At 39.1% G+C, this 21,593-nt stretch overlaps 1 protein-coding gene across 1 annotated transcript in view; it reads left to right on the forward strand.

The window, feature by feature from the left end:
• LOC124804859 (transaldolase) overlaps positions 1-21,593 on the forward strand; it is a 40,389-nt gene that overhangs the window by 13,631 nt on the left and 5,165 nt on the right. Inside the window, exons 3-5 of the mRNA XM_047265214.1 lie at positions 16,465-16,572; positions 17,111-17,242; positions 19,127-19,500. Of these exons, the coding sequence (XP_047121170.1) occupies positions 16,465-16,572; positions 17,111-17,242; positions 19,127-19,500 (614 nt within the window). The remainder of the gene's footprint in view (positions 1-16,464; positions 16,573-17,110; positions 17,243-19,126; positions 19,501-21,593) is intronic.

Genomic DNA, 21,593 nt, shown 5'->3' on the forward strand with positions numbered 1-21,593 from the left:
TGTTCTAAATAAAGATCAGTTTTCCCATGTGTGCCATTGCCTCTGCAAGAGGCATAATTTCATTCCCCGAAACACCATTTTTATTGTCCACTGTGCAGTCATTGTCATTCCTAGTAGTACAGCAGGTGGTGGTACAAAAGTAGACATCAGTCGTGATGTTGTCACCAGCATCACTGGCATTCTACAAACATGTAGATACACCACTATCATCTATATCCAAACAACCAGAAATTTTTGCTAACCTTTCAAAGAATTTAAAGGTGTTGACGACTTCATAAACTTCAGCAGTGAAATAACAAAAAGGCAGGCCATACTGTTTTCCAAGGATTCAGAATCAATAGTTCAGAATCATCTCAAGGAAATGCATGTATGAAAATAACATGTTATATGTTTACCAGTTTCAGTAAACAAATTACACTAACTTCTCCCTCATCTTCAATTAATTTACACAGTGGCTGTGGAAGAGCAGTTATGTTATAAGGGAGCTGGAACTGGTCATATCTTTTTGATCAAGAGCAGGGGGGGGGGGGGGAACCGCAGTGTGAGTGGTCGGTTGTAGTATGTTTACATTGCTCAAGACCTGAGTCTGAGCAAGCACACAGGGACAGGGGACTGCTAGTTATCAGGATCTCCAATGGTTTAATGTGTGCTGGAGGCCCTTAGAGAGAAATAGTGTGCGGGACTGGAAAAAAGTCCAGTGTGCACTCGGCATGCCTTCTGGCAGCCTCGTCAGAGATGTGGAACGGGCCTGTGATCAAGGGTACAGGGTGCAGTCCTCTGCAAGTTGTGGCGTAGGCAGACACCAAATGATGTCTGCGGCTTGGTTTCTGAGGCTGTCCTGAGTTCGTAAAGGTGGCTGACTGGTCTTGCACCCAGTGTGCAAGTGGAGCTCACAGTTTGCACTGTAATAGCCAGAATTGATTGGGGGTCCTTCAATTTGGAGTGGAGGGCCTCATTCAGTGTCTGTTGAGTCTGTGATGGTCTTGGCTGCAGATTTCTGGACCTCTCCATTGTGACTTGCAAAATTGTAAGACTCACCTTGATAGGTCAGGGTTGCACTATGCCAAGGAAGTACCGACTTGGGTGGCTGAGTGCCTGTGAGTGTCCATGTTTTTTTTTTAACTGTCGAAGTATTTGTAACAAAGTCGCTGAATTTGCTGCCATCTGGGAAAGTTATCATGCTCAGATTATTCTTGGAACTCGGTGCTGGCTGAAACCAGAAGTAGAAAGCTCTGAAATATTGAGTGAGACATGAAATGTGTATCAAAACACACAGATTGGAAACCACAGGAGGGTAGTGTTCATTGCAGTGCAAAAAATTGAGGCTGAAATTGAGTGTGACGGAATTTATCTGGACACTTGTGAAGGCCAGATATCACTGTCCATAACGTCATGTCCCATCTCATCAAAACTTCCTCCAATGCATTTCAAATGGTGCCATCCACATTGGCCATCTTGTCAGGTCTCCATCAAGGTTTCTTGGGAAGAAAGTTTTGACAGTTGATGTCATCCACCCATTCATCACGTGAACCCCAAGGTCATTTCCTCCCGATACATGGCCATATGCAGATCTCCATAGTTAGTTTCATCACGCTTTTCGTGATTGACATCAGTTGTTTGTTGCTCATTATTTGTTATAGTTTCATTTCATTATTATTTTCTTAAAATTTATATTAAATGTTGAAAGATTAATCGAAGCAGTGTGTAGCAGTCTGAATTGTACGGTATGAACATACTAAATTACTTGCCCTCTACTACATGTAGAAAGTGGACTTTTATACATACTGGTTCCTTATTTCATATTTTACAATGAAATGGACTGCAATGTGGCTGCAACTTGTGAAGTGAGAAAAGCAGTGTAGGTAGCATCGGATTGATTAGTAGTTGGAATTTATTTTAACACTGTGCTCCATAAAGAAGTGGACTGAAACCTTCAGACACAGCAAGTTGTTTGTCTTAAATGTGTGTTTGTGCCAGGCTTATTTATTGTTAAGTATCCTTCTGGATTGTGTTTGAAACAGCTTTGTAAGCATCAGTGACCAATAGTTATGTGGTTTCACTAGCTAACCCCAATACAAATAAGGTATTCAGACTATTGAAAGGCAAATAAAAGATATAAAGGAAACCTATAAATCTTGAATGGGGATGGTATTGAGAGAGATGTGACCATTGCACAAAAACTTGCACTGGACTAGCAACTGAACTTAACCTCAAATCAGTTATTTACGGAGTATGATTGCAGCTTATAACACTGTTCCTTTTAGTAATTGTGGGTGCAATTTAACATAACAAATGAAAGAAACTGATGCTTCCACCTCTTAAAATATAAAATACAGATTCCTTATCCTCAAGCTCCTTGTACAATGTATGTGTAACGCTACTTCTGTACATTTTTCGGACCCACACTCAGTTGTTTTTTTATGTCGTTTTGCACTTCAGTCTTCGTGCACTAATATACAAGATAACCCCGTAAGCTGCAAAACATTTGAGTCCAAAAAATGTCATTTCCTTACAAGTCTGCACTCCAGCATCCTTATATACTGTATAAGCTACCACATTGTGTATTTGCACAAAATCAGTTGAAAACATTTTGCAAAGATCCCAGTTCCTGCGTTTAAAAAAGTTGAAGACAGCCATGCGAGTTGAGATCATGTTACAATTCACTTGAGTGCCATGACATGATAGACGGTGTGAATACACCGTGATATGACACTCAGTTTGAATTGGCCTTAACAGGTCTAGGTGAGCTAGACTTAATCAGATGACTTGGGGGGGGGGGGGATTCAATAATTAAGCAGTGACAATTTTAGAATACCACTTGGTATCGTGGCAATAACCAGATTATACAGTATTGGTTGGAGATGAGATTTATGTTCAGAGCATAGACTGGGACATCTATGGATTCAGTGCAATTGCTGCAGACATGCAGTGTTATGAAGTAGTTTTTGAACACTGTTTTCTGAAAACTGTCCTGAGCAGCTAGTTAGATCACCCACCTGCAATAGAAATATTTTAGATCTTCTGGCTACAGACAGGCCTTATCTTATCAACAGTGTTGTTTTAGAGACAGGGATATGATCACAATGTCATCATAGTGACAATGGTTACTATAGTTAATAAGTCCATCAAGAAGGCTAGGAGATTTTTTGCTAGATAGTGCAGATAAGCAGTTATCAGCAAACCACTTGGACAATGAATGGACATCATTTAGTTACAGTATTATGGATGCAAAGAAATTTTTGGCAAATTGTAAATTGGTTGTACATTGTGTGTTGGAGAAGAATGTGCTGAGTAAATGATTAAGGGCTGAAAAGACCCTCTGTAGCTCAGTAACAAAATTAGCAAAATACTGAAGCAGAGACTGTTGTAGTCTCAAACTGAAAGAGAGCATGCAAATGACAATCGCCAAAAGTTGATAGAAATACTTGTCTGTACAAACATAAATGTGCGAAGCATACAACTACTTCTGTCATAACCTAAGCAGAAGATATTGCTGTCAACCTGAGAAAATTCTGCCCCTATGTAAAATTGTGAAGCAGGTCAAAGGCTTCTATCCAGTTGCTCGTTGACACAGTCTGGTGTGGCACCAGAAGCTAGCAAAAGCAAAGCTGAAGTTTTAAAGTTTGCATTCAAGGAATCATTCACACAAGAGGAATGGACATAGCATCATTTGATCATTTGACCATTACATAGAATCTGCATGGAGGCCACAGCAATAACCATGCCTAATGTAGAGAAGCAACTGAAAGTTGGAAACAGATAAATTCTTACAGGTCCGCACGGTATCCCAATTCAGTTTCACAGACATTGGCCCTGTACTTTACCTGCATTTACTGTGAATCTCTCATCCAGTGCAAAAGTCCCAAGTGACTGGAAAAAAAAAGTGCAGGTGACTCCTGTATAAAAGAAAGGTAAAAGAACACACCTGCAAAATTACAGACCAATATCCTTAACATCAGGGTGCTGCAGAATTCTTGAACATGTTCTCAGTTCAAATATAATAAGTGTCCTTGTGATTGGGAAGAGCTTCTGTCCACAAATCAGCATGGATTCAGAAAATATCACCCTTGTGAAGTTCAGCTTGCCCTTTTCTCACACAATACCCTGTGAACTGTTCATGAAGGGCAGCAGGCAAATTCAATATACAAATTTATGAGAAGTGTTTAAAATGATGTCGACTGCAGACAGTTAATGAAGGTACTGTCATATGGAATAAGGTCCCAGCTCAGAGAGACTAGAAGATTACTAAGTAACCGAACCCAGTATGTTGTCCTTGACAGTGAATGTTCATCAGAGAAAAGGGTGCTGTTTGGAGTGCCCAAGGGAAGTGTGATGGCACCACACTTGTTCTCTACATACATAAAGAACCTGACTGATAGGGTGAGCGGCAATCTGTGATTGTTTGCTGATGAAGCTGTAGCGTATTGGAAAGTGTCGCCGTTGAGTAACTGTAGGAGGGTACATGATGATTTGGACAGAATTTCTATTTGGTGTGAGAACGCCAGGTTTCTGTAATTGTAGAATAATTTAACACAGGTGAGTAGGAAAAACAATATTATAAAGTCAGGATGCAGCATTAGCATTGTGCTGCTTGACATAGTTGCATCAATTCTGTATCTAGGAATAATGTTTCAAAGTGATACAAAATGGAACAAGCACATAAGGACGGTTGTAGGTAAGCCAAATCGTAGACTTCAGTGTATTGGGAGAATTGTAGGAAAGTGTAACTTGTCTGTAAAGGAGACTGTGTATAAAAGAATGCAAAAGGGAATCTCTGGATGGAAGACCTTCTTTTCGCGAAACACTGTTGAGAAAATTTGGAGAACCGGCACCTGAACATTTGAAGTGAAGTGCAGAATGAACTTACTTCTGCCGATGTTCATTTTGCATAAGGACCATAAAGATAAGAGGAAATTGCGGCTTATACAGAGGGACAAACACACTCATTTTTCCCTCACCCTCTTTGCTAGTGAAACAGGAAAGGAAATGAGTGGTAGCGGTACACACTGTAGGGTGCCTTGTGGGGTACGTGTGTAAAATGTGATGTGGGACTCAAAATGTTACTACCCACAGCCGTATGGAAAAGTAGTAGAGACCATTGCTTTCATAGCAACGGTATCGACTTTACATAAACTAAAAACAATTAAGAAAAATAGTGGAACAGTTGGTTGAATAGTAATGAACTCTACAGAACACACATTTCTCAGGGAGAAAGATGAAAAGAAATGGGGTTTAACACAAGTAATGGTGCCAAGTAAGAAGTATGAGTAACACCAGATTTGTAAAAACATGCAGCACAGCTACTGCAGAAACATGTGGGAAGAGTTCAACCTGTCGAAGCATTGCCTATCAGCCTGGTAAGGTCTTTATGTATCATTTTTATGGTCTTTAATAATTTAAGCACATACAGTATACTAATTTCAATGCTTTTTTTTTTTAACCACTTTAAGACTTCATCTTGCCAAGAAATGTCATATCTAGCTATGGATGAATTGGTCAGTTAGATATCAAAGTTTGTGGCACATTCTGTAAGGACCATGGGTTTGAGGCAGTGTAGGTGAATGTTCTTCTAATTAATGCTTCCTTGTCTGTATTAATTATGCACCTCATATCAGATACATTTTTTGTTGGATGATAATGCAACCTGACATGATCATTGCCATGATGGAACAGTTAATAGGTTGAAGTAGTTTCCACTACTTCTTCGTCCGTGCAACATCCCTCATACTATATTCACACTGTAAAAAGAAATGAGCTCTCTTAGCTTATAACGGCTTGGTACGAAGAAAGGCATCTATAATGATGATGTATTGTAGTGTCTAAAAAAGCAAGCACTTTTAATTAATGGTGTGCTTGAAAATGTTCATGTATTTCTAAAGATTGTACTTCATGCTGGATTGGTTGTTTGAGTTTCCTAGGTAAGAGTAGCAACCTGGCCCAGCTTCACACAGGTAGCATTAAGTATCTGGGGCCAGACAACTGATCTGGCATGGCCTATTCTGTTTACAGGCCACTGCGTAGTTACGTATAAAATGCTGAGGACAGTGTTAAGTAAATGAAAATACGTGGATATCTGTTGACAATCATTTATTTCCACATATATTACATTAATACTCCCACGTATGAGTATGTTGTGTTCTCTAAAACATGGAGCATAGAAAACTAAAACTAAATCAAGAGTCGAAGAATGACGCACAGAATTATGAGTGTAGTGGAATATTTGCATACACTTCCACTGTGCTTGTCATGTCGTGATACCTTAATCACCCATAACCCTTCCCTCAAGTGTTTTATCTTGTTGGCATCATGTTGGACATGATTAGGTACTGCATCTTTATCTTCAGTGATAGAATGGCCGGCTGTCTTCATCGCATCTTGTGTATCGTGGAAGGAGGTTTGCATCTGTCAGTGGATATCGTGGTAGGCACTTGCCTGATGTGTATAAGTGCTGTATAAGTCCCTTCATGTAGAATTCACAGTGGCTTGTGCACTATGTCTTTTTGTTTGAATATATGATTGCAGCCAGAGAGGCCTCCGAATGTGAAACTATGCTGTCAAATTTGTTCTCTGTGTCATTGATCAGAATTGTCAGATGTGCGATAATAATTTGGTGACAGACTCTGATGTATCGACTGTATCACCCATCACATAAAGCATTAACTACTCTGGTAGGCACAGGCACAGTGTTTGTCCATACGCTAGTTCAGCTGCTGTAGCCTTCAGGTTGCTGTTAAATGATGTACGGAGACCAGGAAGCATGGTGAGTGACGTCTCCATCCAATTTTGTGTAACGTGACACGAAAACTGCTTTGAGTTGGTAATGCAGTTGTCCTAAAATTCTGATTGCTGCTGGGTGATAAGCAGTTAAGCGAATGTGCTTAGTGCCCAACAATTCGGCCACTACTTTGAATGAGTACGCCTCACATTGGCATCCTTGATTTGTTATATTGTGTATTAGTATGCCAAACCAGGCAATTCGTATGTGGAAAAATGTTTATGCTACTGTCTCTTAGCTGTAGTCTTCTGACTCCAGAAGAAGCCCCAAAATGTTTGTGTGCATGCCCTCTAAGCACTGGCTTGGTGGTAGAAATGTGCCTAATGGTGCCTTGATGTGTCAGGTGATCTTATTTTTCTGACCCACTATGCAGTGTCTGACAGATGTCTGTCGAAATGCCTTCCTGGCCAGATGAAACTCTGACTAATTTCATCATGCCTCGGACCCGGGATAAGCCAAATTATGCACTGATGCAATTGCCTGTGACTGAAACTGGTGAGGTGCGAACAATCTTACTTTGGCTTCAGACATGTCACAGTACAAGAAGACATTTGTTGCTGGTATAGTCACACATTGTAACTTTAATCCTGTTGGGTGACCCAGTAATATGTGTAGTTAATAATCATGCTGCTGGAACGGAACAAGGACAATGTAATCAAATGCAGGGGTTATAGCTTCAACACAGGAGTGTGTCTGCTGGTACATTCAGCTTTCCTCGCACTTGGGCTAAGTGAGTCTGACTGATTCAGTTCAAATATTGAAGTAGTCTTGATGATACTTTCTCTGGGTCCATATTGAAATCATATGTCAGCAGCCCTGCAGCCAAGCGACTAGCGCGAGGTTTGGTGTTCTCGTAAAGATAAGTTATTTTAGATTATAAAACACATAGATTAGTACTAATTACGTGGTAAATAAGTGTATTAGTGTGCCGTTTAAGTGTACCATTAAAGGTTTCATTTCTGTTTACGTAATATAGCAGAAAACGCGAAAAGACCGTACAGTCGTATTTTCTGTTTACGTTCTGCTGCAGCAAATCTATAGAATTTCGTTTAGTTGTTCCTTGCTCTCTCCAGCAATTTAACTTAGCGTACCTCTTCATTATTTAACTAGCATTTCCGGTAAGTAGCGTAAAGTTTAACTTGTTGTTTCAGAAACTTTGCACTTTTGTTTTTGTTTACACACAGTTGCGTATAGGCCAAATTTGTGTAACCATATTTTCGTGTTTATCTGTAATTTAACTGACTTATTCTTAATAAATTATTACGTTTATCATGAGTGAAAAGTGCTTGACTTGCCGTAGAATTGTTAGGTCGGGGCTTTGGTGTGATGGGTGCTGTAGTTTTTTCCATGTGGGTGACTGTAGTGGCGTGGGAATAGGGGAAGTAAATGAGACTCATCAGTGGTTTTGTAGGATTTGTAGTAGAGATAGGAAGATACTGGAACAGGAGGGGAAAATTGCTGCCCTTCAGGCTGAGTTAGACAAGGCCAGGGGAGATCTTGACAGGTTAAGGAGGGAGAAGGGTAAAGAGAGGTGGGAAGTGGCAACAGGCAACAGGAGGAACAGGCCTAGAACTTTGTCTGACAGCTTTATGGTGAATGTGGAAAATAGATTTGACCTGTTGCTTCAGTTAGAAGCTGGTGAGCCTCAAGCAGTTACAGGTGTAGACAGGGCACAACAAACTTTCAGCAGCAAATTGAAAAGTAAGAATGTAGGGAAATCAGTAAAGAGAAAGAAAGTGTTGTTGTTAGGTAGTTCCCATGGAAGAGGTGTTGGCCAACTCTTGCAGGATGAACTAGGATCAGAATACCAGGTCACCAATTTTTTTAAACCTAGTGCTGGTCTGGAGCAGGTGACAGAGGATTTAGGATCACTTTGCAAAGATTTCACTAAGGAAGACACCGTGGTTATAGTGGGTGGGGCAGGTAACAGTATTGACAGAGATCCTGGGTACAGCGTAGAGTGTGACCTGGCGAAGATTGCATCAGCATCGAGGCATACCAGTGTTGAGTTTGTATCTGTTCTTGGGCGCCATGACCGACCTCATTTGAACTCTTCTGTCAAGAGAGTTAATTTGGAGCTGGAACGGCTGCTCATGTCGGGTGCGGGGTCACACATTGGTGTGGTTCATGTTGATTCTATCAGTAGGTGGGATTATACTAGGCATGGCCTTCACCTCAACAGGAAGGGGAAGGGTAAATTGGCTGGGGAAATAGCAAGAAAGTTAAAGGGGGGAGGCACTGTCATGAGTGGTAAAATACCAGTGGTTATAGGATTCAGAAAAGACCCTTTTTTAGGGTAGGGAGGACAGAAAGAAAACAAATTTTAAGAGAGGTTAGAACTGAGACAAACCTTCAGTTTGAGAAAGAAATCAAAAACCATAATTCCAGCTTATTACATCAACATAAACAGCCATTGGTTAAGAATTTTCAACTGTCAGCAGATATTTTAACTCCACCCAATTTTAAGCCAGTCAATGTGAAATGTCAGCTATCTTTATTGCATCAAAATATTCGAGGACTGAGAAATAAAATTAATGAATTAACTATCTGCATAGATGAATTAGTCTTCAAACCCAGCTGATATAATCTGCCTCTCTGAACATCATGTGACCACTGGTATAGAACTTTTAAGTGTTACAGGGTTTAGGTTAGCATCTCATTTTTGTAGATCAGAAATGGAGAAAGGAGGAGTTGCCACATTCATCAGGAACTGTCATAAATTTAAGAACATAGACATTCATAAATTTTGCCTAGAACAGCATATGGAAGCATGTGCAACAGAATTAGATTTTCACAAAAAATCTTTCATAATATTAAGTGTATATCGAGCACCTGCAGGTAACTTTAATCTGTTTGTAAACCACCTTGAAGCTGTACTGGCCCATTTAACAACCAAAAACAAAGAAATAGTGGTTGCTGGTGATTTCAATGTAGATTTCCTTAAAGACTCTCCCAATAAGAACCTATTTGAGTTAGTAACACTATCATTCAACTTAATTCCCACAGTAAAGTTCCCCACTAGAATAACCACTTGCTCACAAACAGCCATTGATAATATCTTTATAGAAAAGTCAAATGAACAAAATTATATTACAAAACCAATAGTCAATGGCCTCTCAGACCATGACATGCAGTTCCTTCTGTTAAATGTTAATACTGAACAGGATATAAAATCTGTTAAATCTGAGCTCAAGAGGGTAATCAGTAAGCCAAAAATTGATTATTTTAGGACACTCCTCAGAGACATTCACTGGACTGATGTTTACAGTGCTCATGGCATGAATGAAAAATATAACATTTTTGCTAATAAAGTGCTAACCTTATTTGAACACTGCTTTCCCCCAAAACTTACCAAGGTTAGAGCAAAGTCTACAAAGAAGCCATGGATTACTCGAGGAATAGGGGTATCTTGTAAAACAAAAAGAAAACTGTATCTGTCAATCCGAAACATTTCCAGTGTTGATGCTATAGCACATTATAAGAAATACTGCAAAATATTAAAGATTGTAATACGGATGTCAAAGCAAATATATTACAAGGAAAAGATAGTCATATCAGATAACAAAATAAAGACAATATGGGATATAGTGAAGGAGGAGACCGGTAGAACCAGACATGAAGAGGAACAAATAGCATTAAGAGTAAAAGATGCATTGGTGACAGATGTGTATAGTGTTGCAGAACTTTTTAACAAACATTTTATAACTGTTACTGAAAAGATGGGGTTGTCAGGTTCGGTAGATGCTGCTATGGATTACCTTAGACCAGACATTTCAAGTAACTTCCATAATATGAATTTGACCCTCACTACCCCAACAGAAATAACGTCCATCATAAAATCTTTAAAATCAAAAACATCTAGTGGGTATGATGAAATATCAACAAAGTTAATTAAAGAATGTGATTCTGAGCTAAGTAACATATTAAGCTATCTGTGTAACCAGTCGTTTATCAGTGGAATATTTCCCGAATGGCTGAAATATGCTGAAGTTAAGCCACTGTTTAAGAAGGGAGATAAAGAAATAGCATCAAATTTCCGTCCAATTTCACTGTTGCCAGCATTCTCAAAAATTTTCGAAAAAGTAATGTACAGTCGTCTTTATAACCATCTTATCTCAAATAACATACTGTCAAAGTCACAGTTTGGATTTCTAAAAGGTTCTGATATTGAGAAGGCTATCTACACTTACAGTGAAAATGTACTTAATTCATTAGACAAAAAATTGCAGGCAACTGGTATATTTTGTGATCTGTCAAAGGCATTTGACTGTGTAAATCACAATATCCTTTTAAGTAAACTAGAATATTATAGTGTAACAGGAAATGCTGCAAAATGGTTCAAATCTTATATCTCTGGCAGGAAACAAAGGGTGTTATTAGGAAAGAGACATGTATCAAGCTATCAGGCATCATCCAACTGGGAACTAATTACATGTGGGGTCCCACAAGGTTCCATTTTGGGGCCCTTACTTTTTCTTGTGTATATCAATGACCTTTCATCAGTAACATTACCAGATGCCAAGTTTGTTTTGTTTGCTGATGATACAAACATTGCAATAAATAGCAAATCAAGTGTAGTCTTACAAAGATCAGCCAATAAAATATTTGTGGACATTAATCACTGGTTCCTAGCCAATTCTTTGTCACTAAACTTTGAAAAAACACACTACATGCAGTTCAGAACTTGTAAGGGGTGTCCCAAGAGTATATGTCTAACATATGATGACAAGAAGATAGAAGAAGTGGACGGTGTTAAATTCTTGGGATTACAGCTTGATAATAAATTCAACTGGGAGGAGCACACCACAGAACTGCTGAAGCGTCTTAACAAATCTCTGTTTGCAATGCGAATTTTGTCAGACATAGGGGATATAAAAATGAAAAAGCTGGCATACTATGCTTACTTTCATTCCATAATGTCATATGGGATTATTTTCTGGGGTAATTCATCAAGCCAAGCTAAAGTTTTCCGGGCACAAAAACGTGCAGTAAGAATTATATGTGGTGTGAACTCAAGAACATCCTGCAGAAGCCTGTTTAGGGAACTAGGGATACTAACTACAGCTTCCCAATATATTTATTCCTTAATGAAATTTGTCATTAAAAATATATCACTTTTTCAAACCAACAGCACAATTCATGGAATCAATACTAGAAATAAGAATAATCTTCACAAGGATTTAAAGTCACTTAGTCTTGTACAAAAAGGTGTGCATTATTCAGGAACACACATTTTCAATAACTTGCCAGCAGCCATAAAAAGCTTAACAACCAATGAAATTCAGTTTAAGAGAAGCCTAAAGGATTTATTGGTGGCCAACTCCTTCTACTCCATTGATGAATTTCTTAGGAAAACCAACTGATTTGTATATAAGTACAACATAACTTCTTCACAATTTCAGTGCAGTAATGTGTTCACTGAAAATTTGTGTGTGTGTGTGTGTGTGTGTGTGTGTGTGTGTGCTTGGGTGTGTGTAAGTGTGTAAGTATAATCTAACTTCTGTACCATTTCAGTGCAGTAATGTGTTCATTGTAAATAAGTATTACAGTAGTTGTATTACATGTTTCTTACCTTATAAATAAATAAAAAACTTTTTTATTTTAAATTCAGTGCAATAGTATTTATAAAATGACTCCTAGTGTTCATTAAAAAATGACGATCATTCCACTTGGGACCTGTGGAATGGTACATTAGCTTATTTGTTTTAGTTGTAAATATTTGTCATGTATTGTTGTTTTTCTGACATGTTCCACATCCTGGAGGACCTCCTCACTACGGATCAATTGGAATGAAAGTAAATCTAATCTAATCTAATCTAATTTATGGTCTATGTGTATGGTAAAGTATTGACCTTCAAATGAGTGTTAAAACTTCGTAACTGCAGCATGTGCAGTGTAAAACTCTATATCGTAAGTTGCCCAGGATTGCTGTGACAGTGACAGCTTGCGACAAAAGAATGTGAGTGGCTGCCAACTAAGTTCAACGTGTTGCTGAAGTACAGCACCAATAGTGGAAGCTGAGGCATCTACCAAGAGTGCAAGTGGTGCCTGTCATATTGGTTGAGCTAATTGTGTAGCCTCTGCTATTGCTGTTTTGACAGTTCGGTAAGCAGTATCTGTTTTGTTTGTACATTGCACCCTTGTGTCCTGCTTCGGTGCTCCCTTCAGAAGCTCATTCAATGGAGCTGTTATTAGTGTAGACTGCGTGTGTTAGTGTTGACTGTGTACAAATCTATCATAAAAATTAATGATGTTGAGAAAATGATGTGGCTCCTGAACTGAGACGGGAATACTAGAGTATAGATTCGATTTTATCTTTAGGAGGTCGGATTCCATGGGCATAGATTGTCCAAGAAGTTTTGAGTGTAATAGGGGGAAGCTAGAAAACGAGTAGGGGAAAGAAAATACTCAATCTAGTGATAGCAAGAGTCTGTGAAGTGAAATGGAAAGAAACCTAGGAAATCAACAGTAGCAGTAACAGTAACAGAAGAACAAGCTGTTACAAATAGTTAGGTAGGCTATAAAGAGTTTGTATCAAGAAGTCAGTGAGTAAGACTCTCATCAGAAATGAGATTGAACCACAGCTGACAGGAATAGCGCTGGGCGCTGGTACCCATGCTGACATTACAAGTGCAGAGAGAGAGAGAGAGAGAGAGAGAGAGAGAGAGAGAGAGAGAGAGATTAAGCAGGTGACTCGGGTAAGAGATGGAAAAACTAAATAATGAGAGATTTAACTACTACAGTAGAAAGTGAGTAGTGGGAGAATAGGGGCTATGTAGGAATGAGAAGAGTGACTCCTCAAGTCCTGCAGTGGGTTTGAAATTGTTGCTGCTGCCTGAGTGAACACATTGGTACATGTGAGATTGTTGATACATGCAGGATGGCCATAATTAAACTTTCGCTACTAGAGCCAGTGTTGGCAAAAAACTATTTATCGTGTGGGTACCCAACTGTATAAGAATGATGACCAGGCTTTTTGCTGCAGGATTTGTGTCATTACTAGTGTTGGGGTTGTGCTTTACCATTAGATGCTCGTACTGGTTCAGTGTGACCTCAACAGCTATGTCTATACTCTGCTAACTAGCGGAAGATGCATGGTAGACAGTACATCCCATTGTACCAGTTATTAGGTTTTCTTCCTGTTTCATTCACGTATGGAGTGTGGGAAGAATGATTGTTTGAATGCCTCTGTCCCTGTAGTAATAATTCTAATCTTACCCTCATGATCCCAACATGAGCAATACGTAGGGGATTGTAGTATATTCCCAGGGTCGTCATTGAAACTTTATTAATAGACTTTCTTGGGATAGTTTTCATCTGTCTTCAAGTGAGTACCAGTTCAGTTCCTCCAGTATCTCTGTGACACGCTCTCGTGGATTGAACAAACCTGTGACCATTCATGCTGCCCTTCTCTATATATAGAATAAATATCCCCTATTAGTCCTATCTGGTTCAGATCCCAGACACTTGACCAATATTCTAAGATGGGTTGCACGAGTGATTTGTAAGCAAATCTCCTTTGTAGACTTATTGCACTTCCCCAGTATTCTACCAAGAAACCAAAGTCTACCACCTACTTTACCAACGACTGAGCCTATGTGATAATTCCATTGCTTATCCCTACAAAGTGTTACACATGGGTATTTGCATGTGTTGGCCAGTTCCAACAGTGACTCATTGATACTGTTGTTGAATATACATTTGTTTTCATTTTGTGAAGTGCACAGTTTTATATTTCTGAACATTGTGAACAAGTTACCAGTCTTTGCACCACTTTCAAGCCTTATCAAGATTTGACTGAATATGTATGCACCTTCTTTCAGATGGTACTTAATTATAGATAACTGCATGATCTGCAAAAAGCTTTTTTTTTTTACTACTATTGTCTGTAAGGTTATTAATATACAACGTGAATAGGAAGGGTCCCAACACATTTCCCTGGGGTCATCTCGGAATATGTTCTAAGACTCTACAACTAATTAATGACAATGATATTGAACAGTAGTTTTGTAGATCCCTTCTATTACACATTCCGTAGACAGGTGTGAGGTGTGCTGTTTTCCAAGAACTGGGCACAATGTTTTGTTGACGGAATCTGACAGATTACAGTTAGAAGAGGGGTTAACTTGGGTGCAAATTCAGTAAGAATCTGACAAGATTCTAATGGGCCTTGGAGCTTTGTTCAATTTTAACGATTTAATTTGTTGCTCAACACCACTGCCACTAATGCTTATTTCAGCCATCTTTTCAGTGATACGAGGATTAAATTGGGTCAGTTCCCCTGGGTTTTCCTTTGTAAAGGAACATTTGAAAACGGAATTAAGAATTTCAGCTTTTGCTTTGCTACCCCCAGTTTGTTCCTGTCTCATTTACTAGGGACTGGACAATAACTTTGGTGCCACAAATATTTTTTTAAGCTTGGGCCATAGTTCCTCTATATGCTCCTGCCCTGTGCTTGAAGTTTCAAGTTTCTCATTGAAATATGACAGTACTGATTTTTCATTATATTTATTGAATGTATGTATCTTTCTGCATGTTTTTGTTGTCCCTTGTACTTTGGTTAATCATTATTCTCATAACTGTGTCTTGGCCAATGATACCAGTTTCAATGTGGACATTCTCAAAAGAGGTCAGGTCTTTCCATTGCCATTAGATCCAATAAATGTCTGCCATGAGTGGGGTTCCTATCTGTTCTAGGTGGTCTTCAGAGAAGGCACTTAGTAATGTTTCACAGGATGTCTTATCACACCCACTGCTAATAAGTCATTTTTCCCAATTACTTGTTGGATTATTGAAGTCTCTACCAGTGATTACGGTATGATTGGGGAACTTACGTACAAGTGAACTGAGATTTACTCTAAAGTTTGCGGTTACATCAGGAGGTGAATTGAGTGGGTGATAGGATCCACCCCCTGATACTGAGTCTTGCTCATACCATCTCACTTGCAGCTTCCATTCCTTACTGTACTTATAAAGCTGTTTTATCGAAACAAAAGCAACAGTACTCCTTCTCTTACCAAGTATCATTGCATTAAGATAATATGGAGTGGTTCCTCTTTCCGCACCAGGACTGAAGAACGTGCTTCAGAAGTTTGAATTAATTAGTGATTTGGTAATTGTTCCTGGCTGATGGCCTATTGTGTCAAACATTGTTGAGAGTTACTATTGATGTGGCTGAGAATGCTGGACACGGTGTTTGATCTCCAAGCAGTGCACTAGATGTGTCACTACAGCTGAACATTCTATGTGATCCACTGTTCGATAACTGCTGCGAACAATTGTGACACCCACCTGTGGTCACTGTTGTCTCCTGGTGGGATGAATACGTGGTTTGACTACATGAAATAGTTGTGATTTCAGTGAGGCAAGATGACAGCATATTTTGTCTTTCAAATTTCTCTGCTGGGCGACAATTAGTGGGTTGTCGGGGAGCAGAAGAAATTACAAAAAGCTTTGAGTGGTACTTAAAATTTTTCCTTTTATTTTGTTTTACTGAGATCCATTTATTTTGTTGGATGTAGGATAATGTGGGTACCACATTCATGTTGAAGTCACCAATGCCCTAGATATTTGTAATCAGTGGAATCCTAAATTGTGTTATGCTTTTTTGTTTTCCTCCTCCAGACATGGTGACATGTGTAAAATTTCAGTAGGTCTGTCACAGGTTTAATTTATGCTTGATATTTCAGGTCAGTAAAAGATCAAGTTGAAGCAGCAGTGGACAAATTATTTGTACTATTTGGTGCAGAGATTTTGAAGATCATACCAGGACGTGTTTCCACGGAAGTAGATGCAAGGTAATAGTCATTTCAACATATGTTGTTCAAATTATTTTTGCCATATTTTTACTGTGATCTTATGAAATTTAGCTCTTGTGTTTGAGTGCTTCCCTAAAATTTGTTAAAACTTAATATTGTAATGCTCAATCAACTACAGTCTTTAAATGTAATGAGAAAATAGTGTCACTGAATCATTGAAGCTGTTTCCAAAAACAATTTTATTCCCATATGCCCTCATAACATTTTTATGTTAGTGTGTAAAATGAAAATGTCAGTATAGTAAATTCCCGGTGACAGTCGTACAAAAAAACATTATTAAAAACAATTTGTTTGATATAGAGTTCACAACATGTAACCTACAAAATATTTAATGCAATTTCTTCTTGATTTAGTTGTGATTAGACAAAAGTCTGTATTCACCTTACAATCGGGTGAATGTGAGAGATCCATATATTGTTGGTTTAATAATTCTATAACCAAATAAAAGAGGGATGTAGGCACTTAATACGTTATGACTACACATGTAATTCTTAATGAAACATTTGTTAAATTTCAGGTTGTCTTTCGACAAGGAAGCAAGCATAAAAAAAGCAAGGCGACTCATTGAACTGTATGAGGAAGAAGGTATAAAAAAGGATCGCATTCTTATTAAACTAGCATCCACATGGGAAGGCATACAAGCAGCAAAGTAAGAATGGCTACTAGAAAATTCTTTTTATAACTCCTTTACACACACACTGAAGAGCCAAAGAAACTAGACTAATATCGTGTAGGGATTTCACGAGCACGGAGATGTGCTGCAACACGATGGTGACTTGGACTCGACCTAGTGTCTGAAGTGGTGCTGGAGGGAATTGACTCTATGAATCCTGCAGGGCTGTCCATAAATTCATAAGAGTACGAGGGGCTGGATATCTCTTCTGGACAGCACATTGCAAGGCATCCCAAATATGCTCAATAATAGTTTTTAGTGGCCAGCAGAAGTGTTTAAAGGCAAAGAGAATAGCCCCTGGAGCCACTCTGTAGCGATTCTGGATGTATGGGGTGCCGCATTGTCCTGCTGGAATTGCCCAAGTCCGTCGGAATGCACAATGGACATGAATGGGTGCAGGTGAACAGGCACAATGCTTAAGTATGTGTCACCTGTCAATCATATCTAGACGTATCAGGAGTCCCATATCAATCCAACTGCACATGCCCCACACCATTACAGAACCTCCACCAGCTTGAATAGTCCCCTGCTGACATGCAGGGTCCATGGAGGCATGAGGTTGTCTCCACACCACTACATGCCCATCCGCTCGCTCAATACAATTTGAAATGAGACTCGTTCGACTAGGCAACATGTTTCCGGTCATCAACAGTCCAATGTCGGTGTTGACAGACCCAGGTGAGGCGGAAAGCTTTGTGTCATGTATTCTGTAGTCATTAAGGGAACACAAGTGGGCCGTTAGCTCCGAAAGCCCATATTGATGATGTTTTGTTGAATGTTTTGCACACTGACACTTGTTGGTTTCCCAGCATTGAAATATGCAGCAATTTGCGGAAGGGTTGCACTTCTGTCCCATTGAACATTTCTCTTCAGTCGTCGTTTGCCCCGTTCTTGCAGGATATTTTTCCGGCTGCTGCTATGTCTGAGATTTAATATTTTACCAGATAACCAATACTCACGGTACACTCGTGAAATAGTCATATGAGAAAATCCCCAGTTCATCGCTACATCGCTTGTGCGCCAACTAGAACACCATGTTCAAACACGCTCAAATCTTGATAACCTGCCATTGTAGTAGCAGTAACCAATATAACAATTGCGCCAGGCGCTTCTCTGATATAGACATTGGCGACCGCAGTGCCATATCTGGCTGTTTACATATGTGTTTATTTTAATATGCCTGCCTATATCAGTTTCTTTGGCATGTCAGTGTATGTGGAAAGAATATAAAGTATTAATACACAAATTCAATTATTTTACTTTGTGAAAATAATTGTTCACTGTCCCTTTTCAGCTCTCCATCAAAAACCACTTGTAAGATTAAATTTCCCACAACTGTTTTAGCAGACATTCATCTGAAAGATGAGAAGAACTGGTTGGGAGTAGTAGAATGAGGGGGGGGGGGGGGGTTGGTTCTGTTTATTGATACTATTTCAGTGAGGTGTTGGGTGGAGTTATAGTATAATGCAGTAAATAAGTTAAAAAAGTTTACAAAACATACCTATGGAGAAGACTCGCTGTTGATCCTCAACTTCAGTAAACTTATTACTGTGTATAAATAGGCCAAAATACCAATTGTTGAGATGTAATGTAGAATGACCATAGAAAGCTAGTTGTTAGAAAAATGGGTGGGTGGATTTGGACTTGTTTGGAGAAGCTCTAAAGGAAACAACCTACAAAATCCTTATTCAACCAGTTCTTGAGTACTGCTCATTATTCTTGAGACTCAAATATTTGAGCTTTCTGTGAAAATATATTATGACTGTCTCGTTAATAAGTTTTGCTTTATAATTTGAATCTTGCAGCTATTTAATGTATGCACATATAGTTTACGAAATATTAACTTTTTTTGACTTTTAGGGAACTAGAAGAAAAACACGGCATTCACTGCAATCTTACACTGTTGTTTTCATTTTGCCAAGCTGTTGCCTGTGCTGAGGCTGGCGTTACCCTAATATCTCCTTTTGTTGGCCGTATTCTTGACTGGTATGTGGCAAATACATCACAGAAGCAATATGAACCAGAGGAAGATCCTGGTGTGCAATCAGTCACAAAGATTTATAACTACTATAAGAAATTTGGTTACCAAACTGTAGTGATGGGTGCATCCTTCAGAAATATTGGTGAGGTGAAAGCTCTTGCTGGCTGTGACTTGCTGACAATTAGCCCCAAACTTCTACAGGAACTTGATTCTAACGCAGATGAGGTCCACGAGATGCTGACGGAGAAATCTGGTGAGTAAAGCACACAGTTTCAAATACAGTACTTCAATGTTCAGTGCATGTTACCTAAATGCTTCAATATTATTAATGAAAAGGCAGGTAAAAAACTCCCCCACCAACAACAAGCTTTCTCTTTAGTGAGTCTTAGGAGAGCAGTAGAGTAAGTTATGAGCCAAATGCTTCAGCATTTGTGCATGACAAAAAGTGTTTGGAAAGTTCTATTAGAAGCTGTTTGTTGTGCACTGATTAACTGGCAATAAAATTATGTTTCTCTAAAGGAGGTGGCAGAATATTTGATGGTGTTTTGAGTCTTTATGTGTGTTTGTTAATAACTTTGTTTTTAAAATTGAGAGCTTTTGTAATGTAGCAGTGGAGTTCCATTATCCGGCCCAATGAACTGTGTGGTGCTGAGTTTTATTCTGCAGGTAATAATGTAGAAATAGCACAGTTAGCATGTGAAAACAGCGCTGTCCTGAAGCTGTACTTCGTGCTACAATTTTCCACAGCCAACATTTATTTTCCCCATTCTGCATTTGCCAAACCATAAACATTTTTCAACTTAGGGGGCATCCTAGTTTTCACATTACATACTGGTAGTAGACAGGCATAAAGTCCCAATCACTTGCAGAACCATTGGTTCCTTGATCCGTCTGGGGAAGGTATTGGAGAAAACGGAAGTAATAGGTTGTCCATTAGGAAAGCACCCATTTCCCTTGGTTACGGGAAAGACAATTGGAATAAGAACAGTAATGTTATGGTGCCGTTAAACACATGTGTGCTAGTGTGTTGGAACTTCCAGACAAATAAAACTCTGTGCTAGACAAGGACTTGAACCTTGAATACGATTTTACCAATAAGATCTTTGCTGTTGTTTTTGATGCAACTCTCCATGCTACTCTTATCCTGTGCAAATCTTTTCCGCTGTGAATAACTGCTGCAACCTACAGCCACCTGAGCCTGCTTAGGACTTGGGGTCTCCCTCTACCTTTTACGTCCATACTTCCCTGCGCTACTAAATGTCTCGGACTACGACCTATCAGCTGCTCCCCTCTTTTACAGAAATTTTATCACAGATCTCTCTTCTCCCAATTCAATTCGGTACCTCCCATTAGATACAGAATCTATCCAGCTAATCTTCATCAATCTCCTGTAGCAACACATCCTAAAACCTTCCATTCTATTCTTGCCTGAACTGCTTTTCATTGGCGCTTCCCTTCCATTTAAGAAAAGCTCAACACAAATACCTTCAAAAGAGATTTCCTAACACTTTAATTTGATTCAATGTTATCAAATTTCTCTTCCTCAGAAATGCTTTCTTTGCTATTGCCAGTCTGCATTTTAGATTCTCTGTACTTCAGCCATCATCAGCTATTTCAATTGCCAAACAGCAAAACTATCTAGTACTTGCAGTGTCTCATTTCGTGATATAATTCCCTCAATTTCGTCTGCTTCAGTTAGATTACACTCCATTACCATTGTTTTGGTTTCTTTCGTTGATGTTCATCATATATCTTCATTTCAAGACACTGTCAGTTCTGTTCAAAGGCTCTTTCAAGTCTTTTGCTGTCTCTCATCTTTGCCAAGGACATTATAATTCTGCCAAAGTTTTTATTTCTTTTGCCTGAACTTTAGTTCCTTATCCAAATTTTTGTCTGGTTTCCTTTACAGCTTGCTCAGTGTGCAGACTAACATTGTCTCACTCACTTCTTAACCACTGCTTCCCGTTCATAGGCTTCAGCTCATATACTTGCTGTCTGAGACCTGTACAAGTTGTAAATAACCTTTTTCTCCCTGCATTTTATGCCTGCCTCTTTTAACATTTTGAAGAGTGTATTCAAGTCAACATTCTCAAAAGGTATCTGTAAGTGTGCAAATGCTATAAATATAAATTACAATGAAATCTAGACCATTAGCTACTTATTGATAAATATCAACGGGGACAGTTGAAAATGTGTGCCCTCACTGGGACTCGAACCACGATCTCCTGCTTACACGGCAGACGCTCTGTCCAACTGAGCCATCGAGGACACAAAGGATAGTGCGACTGCAGGGATTACACACACACACACACACACACACACACACACACATACACACACACACAC

Source organism: Schistocerca piceifrons, chromosome 7 (assembly GCF_021461385.2).
Source record: "Schistocerca piceifrons isolate TAMUIC-IGC-003096 chromosome 7, iqSchPice1.1, whole genome shotgun sequence".
NCBI classification, from domain to species: domain Eukaryota; kingdom Metazoa; phylum Arthropoda; class Insecta; order Orthoptera; family Acrididae; genus Schistocerca; species Schistocerca piceifrons.